Here is a 22,113-nt window from a genome sequence, read left to right on the forward strand (position 1 = left end):
TGTCTGAAACATTTTTCTCTAAAATGCTTTGTTTCCGAAATAATTGCGTGCGTTAATTTAAATGGCTCACCCTGTATATATATATATATATATATATATATATATATATACAGGGTGAGTTTTAATGGTTGTGTCAATCTTTTTATCATACGGGAGATTACCGATCGCAATTTTAATAAATTGATTGATACATAGATGTCAGTTAATTGAATCGACCGTATCGAAGGCCGAAATATAATGTGTACAATTAAAGCAAGTTAAAAGCTGAAATTATGTAGTGTGGATTTATTATTATTATTAAAGCTACGCATTTATTATTATTATTATTATTATTATTATTATTATTATTATTATTATTATTATTATTATTATTATTATTATTATTATTATTAAATATATGTTATTATATTTATTATTATTATTATTATTATTTTACTGTGATCAAATTAGGGATTTATTATTATACATATTCGATATATTAAAGCGGAAGAAATACATATTTAAAAATTCAATTCAGATTTAACACTTCAACGTTTTATGTAAAACTTTATTTCAAATTCCGCATTTATTTTTATAATAAATTTTTATTGTTTTATATGCTAAAAATATGCAGCAAAAAATTTTCTTCCTTCTTAAAATAAAATTACGCAATTGTTTCATAAGAATGTATTTCTTGTGGAACAATTGCGTGATTTTATTTCAAGAAGGCAGAAATACTACATAGTTTTAGCGTATAACAATAATAAAAATTTTTATCATAAAAATAAGTGCGGAATTTGAAATAAAGTTTTACATAAAACGTTAAAGTGTTAAATTTGAACTGAATTTTTAAATATGTATTCTTACTGCTTTAATATATTAAATATGTATACGTAGCTTTAATAATAATAATAATAATAATAATGATAATAATAATAATAGTAATAATAATAATAAATATAATAATATATATATTTAATAATAATAGCAATAATAATAATAATAATAATAAGTGCGTAGCTTTAACAATAATAATAAATCCATACTACATAATTTCAGCTTTTAACTTGCTTTAATTGTATACATTATATTTCGGCCTTCGATACGGTCGATCCAATTAACTGACATCTATGTATCGATCAATTTATTAAAATTGCGATCGGTAATCTCCCGCATGATAAAAAGATTGACACAACCATTAAAACTCACCCTGTATATATATGTATATACAGGGTGTCCTAGACCACCCGTACACCCCTTTTCTTTCAAAAACTAAGCATTTTAGAGAAAAACGTTTTCGACAAAAATTGTATGGTTTTGAGGGGAACATAAGATGGTGTCATTGGTTTGACCTTGGATGGCATCGTTAAGGTGAGGTCAAGGACACCTTTAATTTCTTAAATGGAACCACCTATTTTTTATTGCATATTCTTATAGCTTATGTCGAGAGCTTTCCAAAACACTATAATAAAGTATTTTTTCATCATGCACTTTTCGAGTTATAAGGCTTGAAATAATTTCTTAATTTTACATAAACCATAAAATATCTAGTAAAATATTCATTTTTCGATTATCTTACCTTAATACTTTTATGTACAAAATAATGAGAGGAATCGATTGGTGTAAAGAAAACACATACTTGTTTCGAAGAAAAAATATGTAATTTGCAATTATCAATTACATATTTTTTCTTAAAAATAACTATGTGTTTTCTTTACACCAATTGATTCCTCTCATTATTTTGTACATGAAAGTATTAAGGTAAGATAATCGAAAAATGAATATTTTACTAGATATTTTATGGTTTATGTAAAATTAAGAAATTATTTCAAGCCTTATAACTCGAAAAGTACTTGATGAAAAAATACTTTATTATAGTGTTTTGGAAAGCTCTCGACGTAAGCTATAAGAATATGCAATAAAAAATAGGTGGTTCCATTTAAGAAATTAAAGATGTCCTTGACCTTACCTTAACGATGCCATCCAAGGTCAAACCAATGACACCATCTTATGTTCCCCTCAAAACCATACAATTTTTGTCGAAAATGTCTTTCTCTAAAATGCTTAGTTTTTGAAAGAAAAGGGGTGTACGGGTGGTCTAGGGGACACCCTGTATATATATATATATATATATATATATATATATATATATATATATATAGTATATATATATATATATAAATTCTTCTTTTATTAATCTTAAATAGTTTACTTTTAAATTTTAAAAAATATTCGGAAATTATAAAATTTTAATTGATATGTTATAATCAAATATGTGAAAATAACATCTCATTTAATTATTGAAAAATATTATTTAATACATATATTAATGCATTTATCCTAATTTATAAAATAAATAAAATATTTATATTACTCACCGCAACTACCAAAAATACGAATCACTTTATATAATTGCCAATAGTGAGAAGGAGATATTCTCTTTGAAATAGCTTGATTTATTTTTATTTGATTTGTATATGGTGGCCAAACACATTTCTTATTATTTTCACTCAACCATTCAGAAGGAACAATTTGCAAGCTATCTTCGAATTCAACAATGTGATATGCCATATTATAAAATTGCTGTAAATCAAAATTTATCAACATTAATAATATTAATAAACAATTGATAATTTTATAATAAAAGCATAATAATATTTACAATTTATATTGGATAAAATTACATTTCACTATTATTAGAAGCAATTTAATATTATTTATGTATTATTCATTTGTATGTAATATCGGAAATATAATATACATTTTTTTATAAGGTATTTTCCACATCTTTGCTTTAATTTCATTAAAATGCCATGTCTGAAGACAAAAATCTTCAACCATAATACTAATACCTAAAGTTGTCGAAGAACAAGGCTGTTCATATAAATCTTCCACTGGCAAAAGCATTTTGCCAATAATATACATTTTATTGTCATTAGATTTAACAAAATTTAAAGTTGATATTCTAAAGTTGATATCTGTCCATTTAGAAAAAAAATACAATTATTCTTTGGGTTATCACAGTTAATATAATATTGATTATTACAAAATATTTTATATTGTTCAACACAAATAAGGTTCTTCGTAATAGGACCATTATTATGGGACTTTTCAAAATATTTTTCCACATCGTAAAAATTTGTATAATTTGTATAATTTGAATACATATTGAATATTTTATTATTGTGTATTGTTTCAATTTCTGCAAATCTTCTTGTTAATTGTTGTAATGGTTGATTAGTTTTCCGGATAAGTCTTTTTAATACAGACATATAATTCTCAAATTTAAATGCACTAAATTCATCTAAAGCAAATTTTTGAACCAAATTTTTTTACATCTGCAGCAAGGTGTAGTAAATTATGAATATTATGTGAGATATATTTAGAACCATAGATAACTTGAAATGACTTTACAAAATGTTTTAATAAGTTTTCTGCATATTCTACAATAGAAATTTGATATGCTAAAGTAGGATGCGTAAGAATTGTGATTGCTACATGTAATATCAAAAAATTTATATACGCATTTTTTTGTAATAATTCTTTCAATATAATAGGACCCGTATATAATAAAAATTGCCGATATTCGGTGGCTTTCCAATGCTTGATATATTTTAATGATCTTGGCCTTCGAGCAAAATCAGAAGGAATATTGTTGCGTAACCTTATTAGCCTCTTAGATATTTTTTCTTTATTTATATTTGATAGTCTTATATTAAGAGGTCCTGTCAACCATAGCAGAATGAGTTTACGCATAACACCTAAATATACTAGATGCATATAATCTAGTGGTACATTTGTTACTAAACCTAGATTTGGTATATTTTTTAAAATTGTATCACCAGTTTGATAATCAAGACTATAAGAACCAGTTAAAAAGTCTTCATCATTACGTAACATAATATTAGATGTGTATGGAAAGCATACACGTCCTTCTATATTTTCACCTTCGATAAGGCATTTGGTACAGCTACCATATCCATTGTTAAATCTTGATTGATAATTAATATATGTGTGAGGGATCAGAGAGGATATTGTAGAATAAACTTGTTGTTCTCGATGTTTGATGTAGTATATTAATTTATTATACTGCTTTGAACTTGACACACGCGAGTTCACTCATGGGCGAGTAGAGAGAGAGTAGAGAGAATTTTCTCCTTATATATATTGCAAGGTTCTGCTCCTTCCAGAGGACACCCAAAAAAAATATATAGAGAAGCCCGATAGGTCATTTAGACGCCTCTCTATCTCTGTGCGTCTCACACGGGAAGCACCGAGTACAGATCACACTCTACTCTACCAAACGCGATAACCCTGCTGCCTCAACACTACCGCCGTTTGAGCTTCTACTCGTGTTGAAGCTATATTATTTATTTCACATAGCTTCTTGAACCGATCTCTTGGTAGAGCCTTTGTGAGTATATCTGCGCGCTGCAACTCGGACGGAATGTATTCCACGATTATGTCATTATTCTCATACTTCTCGTGAATGTAATGAAACCGTATGTCGATATGCTTAGTACGCTTATGAAAAACTGGATTCTTCACTAAGCGTATCGCGCTTTGATTATCAATGTATAATTTTGTTTCATTCTCGCAGGAATGACCGAGATCTTTTAGTAATTTGCGTAGCCACATGGCTTCTTTGGTCGCTGTGGCCGCTGCCACGTATTCAGATTCTGTTGTACTTAATACGACTAGTTTCTGCCTTTGCGATGATTACGATACTGGCCCGTTCGCCACGCAGAATATGTACCCCGTAGTCGATCTTCGTGTCTCGATATCATTCGCATAATCCGCATCCAAAAAACCGATCAATTCTTTAATGCTATCGCCGCTTTTGAACTTTATGTCGTGATTTATAGTGCCCTTCAAATACGCGAAAATGCGTTTCACTGCTCGCCAGTGTTCGACACTGTGATTACTTAGAAATTTGCTCACAGAATTTACTGCGAATGCTCTGCGGCTATGTCAGGCCGTGACACAGCCGCAAGAAAAACCAATGATCCAACGGCCTCGCGATACGGTACCGTACCCGATTTTTCTTCTCCTTCCCTTACAGGATATAGCACGACGTGGGGATCTACAGGCACGCTCACCTTTTTCGCGTCTCGCATCCCGAATTTTTCGATTATTTTCTCTGTGTGCGCTCTCTGACAAATTGATAGAGTTTTCTTGTTTCGATCGCGCTCGATCCGCATCCCTGCAAAGGAACTTGAGTCGCCGATTTTTATTTTAAATTCTTTACTTAAGTGTCCAGCTATAATGTCTAGAGTTTTTTGTGTTTCTGCCGCGACTAGACCGTCGTCTACGAAAAGCGCAAGGTACACAGTTTCACTGTTCACTTGACCAATATAGATGCACGGATCAGCCTCGCTACACTTGAAATTATATTGACTTAGGAACCTCATAAATCTCTGATTCCAGCACCTCGGCGCTTGCTTCAAACCATAGAGAGGTTTATTCAGCTTGCACACAGCATTTTCCACTGTTTTCCTTTTCAGCTTCAGTCCCTCTGGGACTTTTCTTAAAGATGTCTTCATTCAGTGTGCCGTACAGGAAAGCCGTCTGGACGTCAAACTGTAGTAACTCGAGATCCTTTTCAGTCACTGTTGCCAGGAGTACTCGTAGCGAATCATATCGCACCACAGGTGCAAATGTTTCCGTGAAGTCGATTCCCTTCTGCTGCAGGAATCCGCGTGCACATAACCGCGCTTTGTACCGCTGGGTTTTCTTCTCTGCTTCGGTTTTTATTTTAAAAACCCATTTGGAATCGATGATTTTCATAATCGGAGTTTTCTGCACGATCGTCCATGTATTATTAACTTCGTGCGCTCGTAACTCCTCCTCAATGGCACGCACCCACTGCGCGGCGTCGATACCTTGAGTTGCCTCCTCATATGAGTTTGGAGTTATATTCAGCCACGTCGACCTCATATCTCACTGGGCGGTAGTGTTGCTCGAGGACGCAGAGAAGGTCCTTTTTTCGGAACTTCTTCTTCACGGGGTTGCTCATCACTTCCATCTTGGACCTCCTCATTGAATTCTACTGCTTCTTCTTTATCTGGCTCCTCGACTTCGTGTCCCAGTTCTTCGACTCCTACTTCGTTCTTTGATTTTCGGAGTATTGTTGCATCGTCGCACGACTCTTCTTTATCGATTACTACTTTGCCGACTTGCTCGTAGAACTTTGCGTCTCTCGTGACGCTCACCCGTTTCGTGTCCGGGTCGTAGACTCGATAATTCGTCGAGTCACCTTCGTATCTCATCAAGATCGTTTTTCGTCCGCGCAAATCAAATTTCTTTGTGAATTGCTTTGGCATATGTACATACGCGACCGAACCGAAATTTCTGAGATGACTCACTGTTGGCTTTTTGCCCATCCACATCTCATACGGTGTTGTACTACCTCCCGACGAAATAGTTCTATTCAGAACATAAATTGCGGTGTTCACCGTCTCGGCTCACAGACTCAGCGGTAGAGATTTTGCATGTATCATTGTTCGCGCACTTTCGACGATGGTTCGATTGTCTCTTTCAGTTTTTCCGTTTTGCTGCGGGGTATACGGAGCAGTTGTTTCCTTTGCTATACCGCGAGACTCGAGATATTCGTCCATCTGACGATTACAAAACTTGCGACCGTTGTCCGACCGCAGAACCTTCATCGTACGCCCTAATTTATTCGCTATTTTCTTTTCGAAAATTTTGAATTTCTCAAATACATCAGATTTATGGCGTAAAAAGTACACGTGTCGATATCCGGTTGCATTGTCCTTAAACGTGAGAAAGAACCTCGCACCACGCGGTGTCTCGACTGACATCGGGCCACACACGTCGGTGTGCATGACTTCACCGGGTTCCGTGGACACCTTTTCACGCTTTTTAAATGGCAACCGGTGTGCCTTTCCGAGGTTACACATTTCGCAATCAAAATCATTTGTGTCGGTAACTGTGAAAGTTAGGGAGTGAATCCCTTGACAAGTCCTTTCCTAATTAGTTCACGGATCGCTCTCTTGTCTACGTGGCCGAGTCTCTCGTGCCACACTCGTAAGTTATACGCGACTGCATTTGCTTCCTCGACACTTGAGTTCACGACTCGGAAAAACATTCGATAAATATCGTTGTCCTGTCTTACACCCGACGCGACGATATTTTGTTCGCACACTATGTTCATTTGGTATCGTGTGGGGTAGACCATTAGAAAAGAAATTTCGCATACGAAATTGAAGTAAGTTTTGAGAAGAAAATAAATAAAAAAGTATATATACATATAAAATAAGTAAAGAAGTGTGTTATTATTATGCAAAATATAAATAATTTAATTAATTTGGAAGCAGTTCGACTTCTTGAAGGAGTTGAAATAAGAGCTATTAATAGAAGAAGGTTATTTCATGCAAGAGATGATCCATTTGAATTATCAAATAAAGATTTTATTACTTTATATCGTGTAAATAAGAGAATAGCAGAAAATGTAATTGATACCGTGACCCAATATCTTGATGAACCATCACGATCATCAGCATTGGATAATACTACACAGGTAAAAAAATGATCAATTATGTGTGTGTATATATATATATATATATATATATATATATATACACACACATATATCTATTTAAATTTATAAAAAATTATTTATTAAATTCTTTTTAATCTTAAAGGTTTTAACAGCAATACGCTTTATGGCTTCTGGCAGTTATCAAAATGATATAGGCCATAATATTTATTCAGCAATTAGTCAACCTGCTGTGTGAGCAGGTGTATTAAAAATATTACAAATATTTGGAATAAACCTGAAATATTTAATACATGGATAAAATGTCCTTCAAATTTAGAAGAAGTAAAATTTATAAGAGATGGGTAAGTGTTAATATATGTATAATATCATTTAAAAGTTATTACAATATATTTTAACAATTTTTAGTAATATTAACTGCTGTGTCAATACAAGTAAATTTATATTATTTCTTACTACACAATTTTTTACTTACGTTAATTGAAATTGATATTAAATATTGCTGCAAGTTTTTTAAAATTATATATTTTTGTAAGAATTTTTAATGAATTATATACAGACCAAAAATTTATTAAAAAATCCATAGGTTTTGGCAGAAATATCACTTTCCAGGAATTATAGGATGCATAGATTGCACCCATGTAGCAATAATTGCACCTCCTACACATCATCCACTATTTCCAGAACATATATATGTAAACAGAAAAGGTTACCATTCTATTAATGTTCAATTGGTAAGTTACAAACATATATATATATATATAGTACTGTATAAAACAATATATATTTGTATAAAATACATATATACTATAGATGGTGTGACGTTGCCGTCCCGAGGCGCGTCCATCCGCCCCGGAAATCTTCACGGGGCGCGAGCCGAGCGGCCGCGCCAGAAAAAGATTGCGAGAGCCGTATCGAAATCTCCGGAGAGACGAGCCATTATCCTTTTTCGCGCTAGTATTAATTATTTTTTTTGTATCATTTTTGTACGTCGGGCAACCCGCCGGAGGGAAACCAGAAGAGGCCCAAGAGGAATCATTACGACAGCCGATACGACAACGCCGGAGGAACAGAGTCGCGGGTGGATTTCGCCCCCTTCAAATAACGGAGGGAAAACAGCCAAGAAACAGCTGTCTTGAGCCGGAATAACCGGACCGGATCGGCGCCACCCTCCAAGGACGGAGGACGAAGGACCAGCATCCGGAAGACCGCGGATAACAGGGTCACCGAGATTCGGAATTTTAAATTATCGGGGCCGTTACGGCCCCCGATACGGCGTTGTCGCGGGGCGCAGTAATACCTCGCGTGTCGCGGCGCTATTGGCCGCTAATCCGCGCACCCCTGCGCGCAGAATTGACGCCGCTATCGACCCTGGATCGCGAGATCCAGGGAATCTCTGGTGCGGGCGCTCTCAGCTTGTAGTCGTGCTGCGAAACGTATTGGGTCGTTGTCGTTTTGTGTGTGTCGTAGCCGAGGTTGTCGAGAGGACGAGACCGAGGATCATCCCCTGTCAACGGGAGCGAGTATCGGTGAGGTTGCCCATCGCTATCTTGTACGCCACGTACGCGATTCCGTCCGCGGACCGGCCGTTCTGTCGCCGTCGCCATTTTCGTGTCTCGTTGTCGCTCGGGCATTGTACCGAGCTCGCGATTTTCGTGTATTTCGGGCGACCGGAGACAAGCGACCGAGGCATCAAGGACGATCGTAACGTAGGCCGTAGCTGATAAGGAACCGTTCGTCTCTCTCCGGGATTCGGGGTGTCGTAAAACGCGTAGTGACCGGCTCTCGTATATCGACCACGTGCGCGGTAAATCGCGGGGAATGCGTCCGCTATCCGTGCTGTCGAAAAGAGTTGTCGAAACCGCGTAAGACATCCCCGCAATCGATCTCCGGGCAATTTTCGTCTGTAATTAGCGTGTATGTGAGCGTGTGACCGTGTGCGTGTGACGACGTGGCAAATGTCGTGCTGTCCTTGTCGCTCTTGATACTTGTACGAATTGCGTTTATTGCGCGGTATTTGTCGTACGTTGGAGTGTGTCGCGGTGCATAATAGATTAAGAAAGTGTCGAAATTCGAGGGTTTCGCATAGATAGAAAGCGGTACGCCGAAAAGAGGCGAAGCGGCGTCCGACGGCTATCGAATTCCGAGCGAATCGATCTTGCTCGTAGCAAGCGAGATTTTTCGTCTTCGCAAATCGCTTGATTACTATCGCTCAATTATTAACCTCATTTCAAACATAGTGCTGTCGATTAAAAGAGCGAGTAACAAAGGGAATAGATCTGTTAAATGCGTCCTCGAGGAGATTGTCGAAATTTCCGTTACGCTCTCGAAACGCCGTTCGGTTTCGCAAAGTCCGGCCATAAAAACGGGCCTGGAGGACGATAAATATCTCCGCTGTCTTATGATCTCGATTTCGTATTGCTATTGTTATCACCGCTGTCGATCTGTTGTACGTTATTTCAAATTTTCGCATTTACGTTAAACTCAGTTATATTTCGTTAATTCAGTCTCGCTAATTTATGTCATTATTACTATTTCTTTCTAGAACTTGTTATTTCTTTCCCTTTATATTCTTTTCTATTATATTTCTTTTATTTAAATAAATTTGTTACTTTCTCTTTTATATTAAATTCGCGTAATTTATTTGAGTGTTCGTTTCTCGTGTGTGTTAAATTCCGTTGTGTTCGTCAATTTTCGTAATCACCGACAGCTTCGCATAAAATAATTCTAGATCCTTTTCAACGGACCCTGCCCCTCTACCGTTAGGTGAGCTGGTCGGCCCGTGGCGAAACAGGCTAACGTTCTTCGCGTTATTCTGACGATTTGGCGAATTGATACGTGAAAGACCGTATCTGGCGCCCATCTTCGAGATTTCGAGACGGCCTTCGCTTCGCCGCGGCTCGCGCGAGAACGCCCTCCATCTTAGTTCCTCCGAGCGCGAGTATCTCTATCCACCTTGTGTCTTTTTTTTGACGGCGTTTTCGCTCCCCATTAACATCCTCCTCTCCAACACCCGAGGAGGATCGAAAAATTAAAAATAAAAAGACGTCGCAATGTATATCAAATAAATTTAATTTGTTAAAAGGAACTAATGTCCTTTATTTTGCTATATGTATAATGTACCCAGACAGCACACAATATTCTATGAATATTCTTATAAAGTACGAATGTTCTTAATTTTGGAATATTCGAATTGAATATTATATGAATATACGTAGAATGTTAAAATCGTAAATCATATATTTCTAATAGAGAAGAATATTCTTAGAATATTCATTGAATTTATTCATTGCACATTTTATTGCGCATGTGCAGTATACAAGAAATTCGAATTAAATTAAGTGTAAAAGAATCCTTAAGACCATACGCACTACGAACAAGCCTTTAAGCGGCCATTATTCGTGAGCGGGTTTGTCTTTTGTCGTCATGTGTCGTTAAGTGTTTGGCTATGTTTGCCATATGTCTTACATGAAATATCGTTTTAATTAGAGGTAATCATCTTTTTTCTTTTATTAATTTCATTTTATCAAATATTAAATAAAACTTAAGAATATTTTTAGTAATATTTTTACATTCTTTTAACAGTTCAGGATAAATGTATTTCAGTACATTTAAGGTTATGCTTGAAGAAAATCACACAAAATACATACCTAGCAAACACCGAGTAACAGTTATATAACTATTACTTGATGTTTGCTGGGTATATTGTATCTATTTATTTTCCCCGTAAGCAAAATGTTAGCAGTATGTCGGCAGACTGGTAACAGATTTAATCAAAGTATATCAGCAGACTGACATCAACTGTGTCCTCATTCAGCTTATATTCTGCTGACAGAGCCTGCTCACAGAATCTGACAGCAGATTGGTAGCAGAAATCCAGCAGGATCTGTTAACATGACTTGACGCTCGATTGGCGGCAAAAACCGAGCAGAACTGTAAACATAATCTGACAACAGATTGTCGGCAAAAATCGAGCAGGATCTGTGCACGCAATCTGATGGCAAATTGACAGCAGAAACCGAACAAGATTTGGGCTTACTTATATTAATGTTGTATAAATGCAATAAAATTGATTATTACAGGTGCTAAATAAGAGTATTATCGGTGAGTTATCGATTAATTACAATTTTTTCTGATATGACATAATGTATAATAATATATGTTATATCGTAATTATTCTCACATAACGAAGGACTAGTTCAATTTAATTAAATTAATAATAAAGTAAATGATAAAAGTAAATGTAACTTGTCAAACTGGAGATGTAATTTATTTAGAATTAAATTCTTGCTTTATGCTTCAAATAGGCAGTAAATGAATAATTTACCATTTATCCTATTGATTCCAATCAGTTTAATATTCTGAATCTCATCTGTTTGTATCAGATGTCAGAAATTAAAGTGATAGAAATAGTTACTATATTTTTGATCTTTTATTAATAATCGCGACTTTATATATATTTTTGACAGAGATTTGATTGCGAGAAAGTATATCACATAGCGGTAAACGAAGGAACTATCGAATCATGCAAACCCTGTTCTGCTTCTGCCGTCAATCTGCTATCAGATATTGTGTGCGCAAATCCTGCTCGCTTTCTACAGGCAATCTGACATCAAATTTCGCCGCACAGATCCTGTTCCATTTCTGCCATCAATCTGCCGTCAGTTACATTAGCAGGCTCTACTCGGGTTCTGCTGACAATTTGATATCAAATTTCATTGTGCAGATCCTGCTCGATTTTTGTTACCAATCTGCTGTCAAAATTGCGCCGCACAGATCCTGTTCAGTTTCTGCCGTCAATTATATCAACAAGTTCTGCTCGGTTTCTGTTGATAATCTGTTGTCCAGTTATGTGAACAGATTTTGTTATATTTCTGTTGACATTCTGCCGACATCACATGATATATCAGAACCTGCATCAATTCTGTAATCTTTCTGTCGACAAAAATTTGTAACAGATTACCTGACAAGATCTGCTTTAGCAGACTTGGCTATTGGGGTTCTTATTCTTCATGTAAAATTCTCTTTATATTACAGTGTTCAAGCATCTATATTCTAATAATATTGCGTTATTTTTGGGTGATTACACACTGGGTCATTAGGACACGAAGCATAAAAGTAAGTACAAATCAAAAACTACTTTATTAGTTTATTTCTTCTTTTTTTTCACATGTCATTGCCAGAGAAAATTCTATAATTATTCTTATACATTTAAAAAAAAATTTGTTTCACTTTAAATTTAAATTGCTTGAATTTTGTTTCAATTTCAGATTTTGGTACTAGCCTTATATTATATTATAATAGTATTGTTTTTAAAATTAAATAATGCCTAAATGCAAAAAAAGTCGTACTTTTTTTAGAAAAGTTAAGAAAAATACAGACACGTGTTATGAACTTATAAATGATAATTTTAATACACGTACTGATACTATAGTTACTTCTACAGAAATTTGCAGAATCAATTGTAGTAATGAATGTAACAGCTTTGACGAGATAAGTGATAATGAAAGCTATATTTCTAATGAAAATTTTTTTGATATTTTTATGGAAAATAACAACAATAGTTTAAAAAATTTTGATAACCAATCTTCGACTATTAACTTTGATGTTAATTTACGAAACAATAGTGCAGAAAATAATTTTCTTCATGGTTTACGTGAATGGGCGATTACATATAATGTGTCTCACGAATCATTAAGAAAATTATTAAGTTTATTGAAAACAATACCTATTCACTCAAATTTACCAAATGACCCTAGAACTTTACTGACAACACTTCGGAAAACATTTTCAAAAAATATAGAACCAGGAATTTATGCACATTTTGGCTTAAAGTTTGCAATAGATAAATTAATTTCTAAGGTGGATGTTTCCACATTATTATCGATTGATTTATTAGTTAATATAGATGGATTACCTCTTAGTAAAAGTTCTAGTAGTCAGATTTATCCAATTTTATGTTCTTTATTTAAATATCCTTATAATATATCCGTAATTGGTATTTACCATGGTTACGAAAAACCCACTAATGCTAATGAATATCTTTCAGATTTTGTAAAAGAAGCTATAGAACTAGTAAATGGTGGTTTTGTATTTCAAGGACGAGTTTTACCATTTACAATTAAAGGTTTTATTTGTGATGCTCCTGCAAAATCTTTCATAACTTACTGTAAAGGTCATTCAGGTTTTTATTTTTGTACTAAGTGTATACAAAAAGGTAAATACATAAAAGGTAGAGTCTCTTTTATTAAAAATAATGCAATAAAAAGAACAAATGATAGTTTTCGCCATAAGTTGCACCCAGAATATCATAATGGAGTATCTATCATATATTAGAAGATATACCTAATCTTGATATGGTAACTAATTTTCCTTTGGAATATATGCATCTCATTTGTTTAGGCGTTGTAAAAAAACTTCTTTTAAATATATGGTTAAATGGAAAACCTTCACATAAATTATCAAAGGAATGTATAAAAAAGATATCTGATTTACTTTTATCGATAAGAAGTTACGTTCCAATTGAATTTGTTAGAAAAACGCGTTCATTGGATGAAGTAAAGCGTTGGAAAGCGACAGAATTTAGATTTTTTTTATTGTATAGTGGACCACTAGTTTTACAGAATGTAATATCATACAATAAATATTTACATTTTCTCACTTTACATATTGCGATTAGAATTTTGATATCTAAAGATTTATACAAAACATATAATGATTTTGCAAATAGCTTATTGCTGTACTTTATTGATCAAGTAAAAATTATTTATGGTTATGAATATATTTCTCATAATGTGCATGGATTAGCACATATAGTGGAAGACACTAAGATTTATGGAACATTGGATTCATTCAGTCCGTTTCCGTTTGAAAATTGTTTACAAGTCTTGAAGAAATTGGTAAGAAAGCCAAATCAACCATTAGCTCAAATTGTACGTCGTTTGCATGAAAAAAATTATACAGTATCAATATGTGATATAATGGAAAACGAAATATTGTTTAGCACAGAGCATAATGAAGGACCTTTACCGTCAAATGATTTTGAAAAAGAATATAAGAATTGTACATTCAAACACTTTAAATTAAATACAAACATTGGAAACAATTGTTGTTTACTTAAAAATAAGTTTGTAGTACTTATTGATAATTTCGCTATACGCAATAATAATTATTATGTTATCGGTAGAAAGTTTGAAAATGTTTGTAATTTTTTTAATAAGCCATGTCAGTCTTCGCGATTAAATATTTACTCCGTAAATACTCTTGGCTCTACTTCATTTTGGTTAGTAAATGATATTATTAACAAACTTGTTATTTTCCCAAATAATAATGATTTTATCGTTTTTCCTCTTCTTCATGTTTAAATATTACACACACATAAAATTGGTTCTGCAAATTTTTAATTTAACAATGGTTTCTGTGAATTTATGAAACAAATAAATATACAATTTTTTAAATTAAATGTTTTTATTTACATAAATGAAAATATAATTTGTTTAGCAAAACAATAATAAAATTGCATCATAAGATTCGATCTTAATAAAACTGTAGAGATTATGGAATGGAAGATAATTCACTTCCTTCATGATAATGTTATTGAGGCTGTACCATCTGCTTGGGTGTTCGATGACATTTGTTATTGGCCACCTTACAAAGTTTCAAAATTAACACGAGCCATATCATCGTGTATATCGCCAATATTTGGTGAATGGAATATATGTAAGATACGACAATTAGCAAATGGACAAACATATGGTAATTTTATAGAATGTTGAATTTGGAATAATTTTTTTATTACATTTTATTATATTGAATATTTTGTTTCAGTTTATTAACTTATTAAATTATTAATTTGATATATTTGTTTAAGGTAATTTGCTGAAAGCTAAAGCAAAGTGCGCAAAAGCAGAACATTCGTCCGATCTCAATTCAGATCTAGAATCTAAAAGACAAATTAAAAGGAAACGATTTTTTGATGAAAAAAGTTCTGGAGACGATGTTGCTCAATTTGATAGCGATTCTACCCTTCGACATAACATTTCGTTATGTACCTCAAAAGGTAAGACTACTCATTTGTTACTTATAAAATATTTTATAAAATATTTTAATTTGACAATATATAGAATGTTTCGTCTAATTATAGAACACAAATTAAACAGCATTTCTGAAAGTTCAAGCTCAGATTATTCTGAACACGATATGGTATCGAATACAACAATACCTTCTTAACCATCTAAATGTATGTTTTAGCATATATATATATATATATATATATATATATATATACTTTAATATATATACTTTAATAAGAAAAATATAATTTTAACTTTTACAGTTGGTGTGCAATCATTACAACCTACAGTCACAAATAAACCTGTGATTGAATCAATTACAGTAAGAAAACATCATGAAGAAGAAAACGCTCTATATCGTGAGTTACCCTCTACATGTGCTTAACAATAAATCTTCATTTGAAACTGTAAAACCATCTGATAATCTATATGGTAATATTATACAGGGAGTCATAGAAATTTTAGCCCATACGAAGTAAGGAGGTAGATTAGCTCAAATTAAGAAGGAAAGACTTGTACTGTTTTGTGATATTCGCAATAATTAACGAAAAATTAAATAAAGAATATCGGCCAATTTGCGTGAGTAGAAGCGCGCGGCGACGAGAGTCGTCCCACTGTAATCCTATACTAGGCGCGCGGCGAAGCGATGGGCGGATCGCTCTCCGAGACATGATGGTGGTGTGCGATATATCGCAATACCGCGCCGAAAAATGACCCGTCCTTTTAGTGGCGAGAAAATGATGCGCTATCATTTTCACACCACCTTGCGGTAGATAGCATGGTGCGCTTTTTTTATAGTGGTTTCCCCCATAGGCCTATTCCACTCTCAATTTAAATATTTGTGAAAATTGTTCAAAATTTTACTGTACGCTGAATGTATCGTAAATATAAAAAATTGATGATGACAGTACCGTCTCAAAAATTGATCCGTGGTTGAAAATCCCTCGATAAAATGTGTTGCACACGTTGGTAATGATACGGACGTAATCCATTACACGTAAAGCGTGATGTACTGCGTATCGCGAAAAATCAAATTCGTGTGCCACATGACGCACGCTAGTTCCAGGATTTTCATAAAATGCTTCCAGAATCCTTTCTTCATTTCGTACACGAAGACGCACTGCTGGACCGGTTATCCTGATATTATGCACGATACCCAGTTTCACATAATTATTGCACAACTCGTAAAACTGTACGTTCACTTGGCTCTCGTGCACGCCCGGAAAATCATTCCACGTAAATTACGGCCGCGCGATAAGCATTTTCTCCCGCTAGCCCGTATATTCCTGCAGAATACACTTCATTTTCACTATTAATTTACTACGCGAACATAAGATTTTTACTAAAACCGTCTGAGCTCTCGCAGACTGTTGCCAGAGTGCATACGCCAGCAGCACGCAACTACAGCTGAGCGGACATGCGAGTGTAAGCGTACGTGTGAGCTCGGCGCCTGCGCATTATGATTACACTCACATGTCCGCTCAGCTGTAGTTGCATGCTGCTGGCGTATGCACTCTGGCAACAGTCTGCGAGAGCTGAGACAGTTTTAGTAAAAATCATGTGTTCGCGTAGTAAATTAACAGTAAAAATGAAGTGTACTCTGCAGGAATATACGGATATGTTGTGGCATACGGGCTAGCGGGAGAAAATACTTATCGCGCGGCCGCAATTTACGTGGAATGATTTTCCGGGCGTGCACGAGAGCCAAGTGAACGTACAGTTTTACGAGTTGTGCAATAATTATGTGAAACTGGGTATCGTGCATAATATCGGGATAACCGGTCCAGCAGTGCGTCTTCGTGTACGAGATGAAGAAAGGATTCTGGAAGCATTTTATGAAAATCCTGGAACTAGCATGCGTCATGTGGCACACGAATTTGGTTTTTCGCGATACGCAGTACATCACGCTTTACGTGTAATGGATTACGTCCGTATCATTACCAACGTGTGCAACACATTTTATCGAGGGATTTTCAACCACGGATCAATTTTTGTGAAGGTACTGTCATCATCAATTTTTTACATTTACGATACATTCAGCGTACAGTAAAATTTTGAACAATTTTCACAAATATTTAAATTGAGAGTGGAATAGGCCTATGGGGGAAACCACTATAAAAAAAGCGCACCATGCTATCTACCGCAAGGTGGTGTGGAAATGATAGCGCATCATTTTCTCGCCACTAAAAGGACGGGTCATTTTTCGGCGCGGTATTGCGATATATCGCACGCCATCATCATGTCTCGGAGAGCGATCCGCCCATCGCTTCGCCGCGCGCCTGGTATAGGATTACAGTGGGACGACTCTCGTCGCCGCGCGCTTCTACTCACGCAAATTGGCCGATATTCTTTATTTAATTTTTCGTTAATTATTGCGAATATCACAAAACAGTACAAGTCTTTCCTTCTTAATTTGAGCCAATCTACCTCCTTACTTCGTATGGGCTAAAATTTCCATGACTCCCTGTATATTACATTCTATTTTTATTTTTACTAAAAAATATTTGCTAGATGTTGTGTATTCTTTCTTCAATGTACATTATAATAATAGTTTCCATTAATGTTTGTTATATCTAAAAATGGACATTACTAATTGTAAAAAATGTATGTTTATAAAAATACTTTGTTTCAGATCATAATTTCAAAAGACAAGTATTACGACAATTGCAAATAATTAATTTAAGACAAAAACAAATTTCAAAAGATCTGAGCGTTTTATTGATGAAAGCAAATTCTGAAAAAGATGAACCAATTATATCAAATGAAGAGTCTATATTTAAAAATTATAATTTTCCTTTAAAAGAAATAGAAGAATTAGAAGCTATAGAAGAATTTCTAATCGAAGACAATAATTTCAAAAAGTTTGTAAGTAAATTTATTTACTGATGCATTTTTATTGTATTTATATAAATTTAGAAATTTGTATTTTAGGTAACGGAAATTATAAAAATTGGAGGAACATCCTATAAACAGATAGTGAAACGCGTATTAACAAGAATAATATCTAATGATTTATCTAAGATTTATAGTTGGATAGGTTTTAAAGGAAAACGTAACTTTTCTAATCTTCGAATTTGCTCAGCAATATTAATTGCTGTAAAAACCAAAAAATGCATGGCTGTTCCGAAACGATGATAGAGGCTGTAATAAAATATTGGCTTGCAAAATCTATCGAACGACAGAAGCAGTCAACAAAAAAAAAATTCGTAAGATTTACAAGTACAAGAAAATTTTATTTTGAATGCATATTCTCAAGTAAAAGATAATTTTATTTTAAGTGCAACTTAAGTGCAATTTTATTTTGAAGTTTTATTTTTAATGCATATTCGCAAGTAAAAGATAATTTTATTTTAAGTGCAACTTAAGTGCAATTTTAAGTACCAAAGATAAAAAATGACATTTGACAATTTTTAAAATGATTATTGTTCATTTCTAAAACACTTCAAGTTTTTAGAAATGAACAATAATCATTTTTTTCTAGTTTTCTCTTTTGTTGGAATGTATAATTATTTTTATAAATTGTTTTTTTTTAAGATTCATATGTATACTTAAATATTAGACACTTAGACATAATCTTTGGTAATTCTGTTTTGTTAAAAAATTTTGATTTTATGAATTCTAGGATTAAATGCAAAAGTATTATTTCCATTATAAATATAATATATTTTATATTTATATGATATTTATATAAATATTATAAAATATTAATAAATACATGTTTATATGTATTTTTATAAAAATATGTGTAAAAAGTTTTAAAAATTATTTTTTAAAATAAAAAAATAAACTCAAAATTACTTTATGTATTTATTAATTACATAATGTAAACTTCTGTAACATATATAATCAAATAATCAGTTCTAAAAAACATGAAATTGTTCATTTTCAAAAGCAGTTAAATTCATCTTTTTTATAAGAACAAAACTTAATTACTTAAAATACAAAAGAAATTGATAATGTGGAAGTGTTAAAATTAAAAAGCAGATAATATCAGTTAATAGAAAAAATTAATACTTTAACATTCTCAACTTATATTATTTTCTATTTAATTTTTTGTTTCTTTCGTAAAAAGGTGAAATTTAGCTGTTTTTGAAAATAATAATTTATGTTTATGGAGAGACTATTTATTTTATTCTAATGTAAATATATAAGTCCATATTCTGAATCCTCTTTTATCGATAAAAGTGCTTCTAAAAGTGGCTTATAAGTCTTTTCATTGGCTACAAGCCACTTTTAGAAGCACTTTTATCAATAAAAGAGGACTCAGAATATGGGCCATAGAATGAGTATAGAATATTCTGTGTAATATATTACGCACATTTATAGAACATTCTATTAGAACATATATGGAATATTCTATAAATATACATAAAATGTTACATAGAATATTCGATAGATTATTCTAGTCACATTCAAAAAACATTTAAAATAGTGCCATTCGAATATACTGTAAACATACTATAAATATATAAGAATGTCTTATAGAATATTCGAAACATTCTTAAAGAATATTCATAGCACGTTCATAGAAATGTTTAGTGTTATCTGGGTATATGTATATAAATATTAAAAATTAATATATAAGATCAAATGTAAAATATTTATTCAATATTAATATGTTTTGGCTGGGTTTTGTAAAGTTCAAATGCGTGCTTTGACTATAGTACTACAGTATAGGCATATTTGTAAATGCACACATGTGTTGTATGGAACTCACTGTTTGTACCTTAAACAAAAGTTGATATAAATAAATGACTATATTGTATTAAAATATTCGTTATTTTTAATTTTGTTAAATTAATAAATAAAATTTTATTTTATTAATTTTTTAACATATTTCTAACTTGTAAACGATAAAAATATGTTTTTTTTTAATAAAAAAAATTAATTGATTTATTCTTACATATATATTTTGTATTATTACATATATATTTTGTATTTTTTTCTAGATATGTGACAGTAATATGAAAATAATTCACGTAAATGCTAAATATCCAGGATGTATCCACGACTGCTACATTTGGAACAACTGTAATTTTTTGCCAATTTTACAGCAATTACACAACCGTGGACATACTTATTTTCTTCTTGGTATACATATTCTTTTAATTATTTTTAATGAATAAGTTTAGTGATAAAAAAATTATTCAAATATTTCAATATTTTCATTGATACATAAAATTTTAATTTTATTTAAAAATTAAAATAAGAAAATATATCTCATATATTCTATATATTATATTAAAGTTGGTTATTATACTAAAGTGTTTCATGTTACAGGCGATTCTGGATATGCTTTGAGACCTTGGTTAATGACACCTATTTTAAATCCGACCGAATTCTTCTGAAGATCCATACAATGTAGCACACAGACGAATTCGATCGTTGATAGAAAGAACAAACGGTTTATTAAAAATGCGTTTTAGGTATTTACTAAAACATAGAGTATTACATTACAAACCAGATGTAGCATCGCGAATAATTAATTCCTATGTAATATTGCATAATATGTGCATTGAAGAAAATGTACCAATACTGCTAGAAGAAGAAGAAGAAGATTATATTGATTTTGGATTAAATATTAATAATGATAATGATGAAAATGAGAATTTAAATGAACGGCGAAATCGTATTAATCCTGAGCTTATTGCAGGAAGAAGACTTCGACAACGATTAATTCAAAATGTATTTACTTAAAAATAATAAATAATATTTTTTGTAATAACCAAATTTTATTTATACATTACATACATCATGTATACATCATATACAAAGTAATATAATAATTAAATGTGAATACATTAATAAAATAGACTATTTATTTATATTAAATCAGTCTCACAAAACATTATTTTATTTTAAAACAAAATTCTGGAAAAATAAAAATAAACATTATAAACTTTTAAACTTTTAACTACACTTGAATTCTTATATAACTACTAATAATTAATAAAAGTAATTTATGAAAGACTTTTTTAGAGATTTCATTATTTATATTTATGATACTCTTCATCTATATACTCAAATATAAAAAGAATACTATCACAAAACTTGTAACTTATTAATTGAAATTAATTATAATATTCAATATTATAAAAAACAAAACAATTGTATGCCATATATTCCAATAATCTATAAGATAAATATTGAATATTATCACATTTTGTTTTAGTCGTACGCACATACACTTAACATATTAAAAGAAAAAAATGTCAGAAATAAAAAAATATCACAAAAATAAAATTAAAAAGTAAATAAAATATTAGATATCTGCAATATTATAAGCATTAGATAAATTCTCTAATGCAGTTATTATTTTTTCTTTTACTGCTATATCCTTTTTCATCAATTTTATTTTTTTTCTGTAGTATTTCTTCCTCATCTTTTGATCCTGTCCCGTTAAGTGTACTAAATCATTAGTATATTCCATTGTTTTTGCCAATCGCAGAGTTGCTACAGTTCCTTTTTTTTCTTTGGTTGGATATTTCCTCTTTGGCAGGTTCGTCATCCTTTTCTATGGAAGGTCTTTCTTGAATTGTTCTT

At 32.3% G+C, this 22,113-nt stretch overlaps 1 protein-coding gene across 8 annotated transcripts; it reads left to right on the plus strand.

Annotated features, from left to right (window-relative positions):
* Nucleotides 1-10,880: 10,880 nt before the first annotated feature.
* LOC145966711 (uncharacterized) lies at nt 10,881-21,295 on the plus strand. 8 transcript variants are annotated; one of them, XR_014437138.1, is made up of 10 exons: nt 10,881-10,989; nt 12,536-12,616; nt 13,548-14,397; nt 14,999-15,253; nt 15,369-15,557; nt 15,834-15,929; nt 18,203-18,435; nt 18,502-18,776; nt 20,520-20,661; nt 20,851-21,295. XR_014437138.1 is itself a non-coding variant. In XM_083091007.1 (7 exons), exons 3-7 carry the CDS (start codon nt 15,055-15,057, stop codon nt 18,703-18,705), a joined length of 921 nt encoding a protein of 306 aa, XP_082947133.1. In that variant the 5' UTR covers nt 10,881-10,989; nt 12,536-12,616; nt 15,027-15,054; the 3' UTR covers nt 18,706-19,196. The 8 variants fall into 8 exon arrangements, 3 of the variants coding, with proteins under 3 accessions (XP_082947133.1, XP_082947134.1, XP_082947135.1); XR_014437139.1 differs by lacking the exon at nt 13,548-14,397; XR_014437137.1 differs by lacking the exon at nt 13,548-14,397 and having other exon boundaries at nt 15,027-15,253.
* Nucleotides 21,296-22,113: the final 818 nt, after the last annotated feature.

This window comes from Camponotus vicinus, unplaced genomic scaffold (assembly GCF_025532165.1).
Source record: "Camponotus vicinus isolate PSW18456_S1 unplaced genomic scaffold, iyCamVici1.0 SCAF_2, whole genome shotgun sequence".
Classification (NCBI taxonomy): Eukaryota; Metazoa; Arthropoda; class Insecta; order Hymenoptera; family Formicidae; genus Camponotus; species Camponotus vicinus.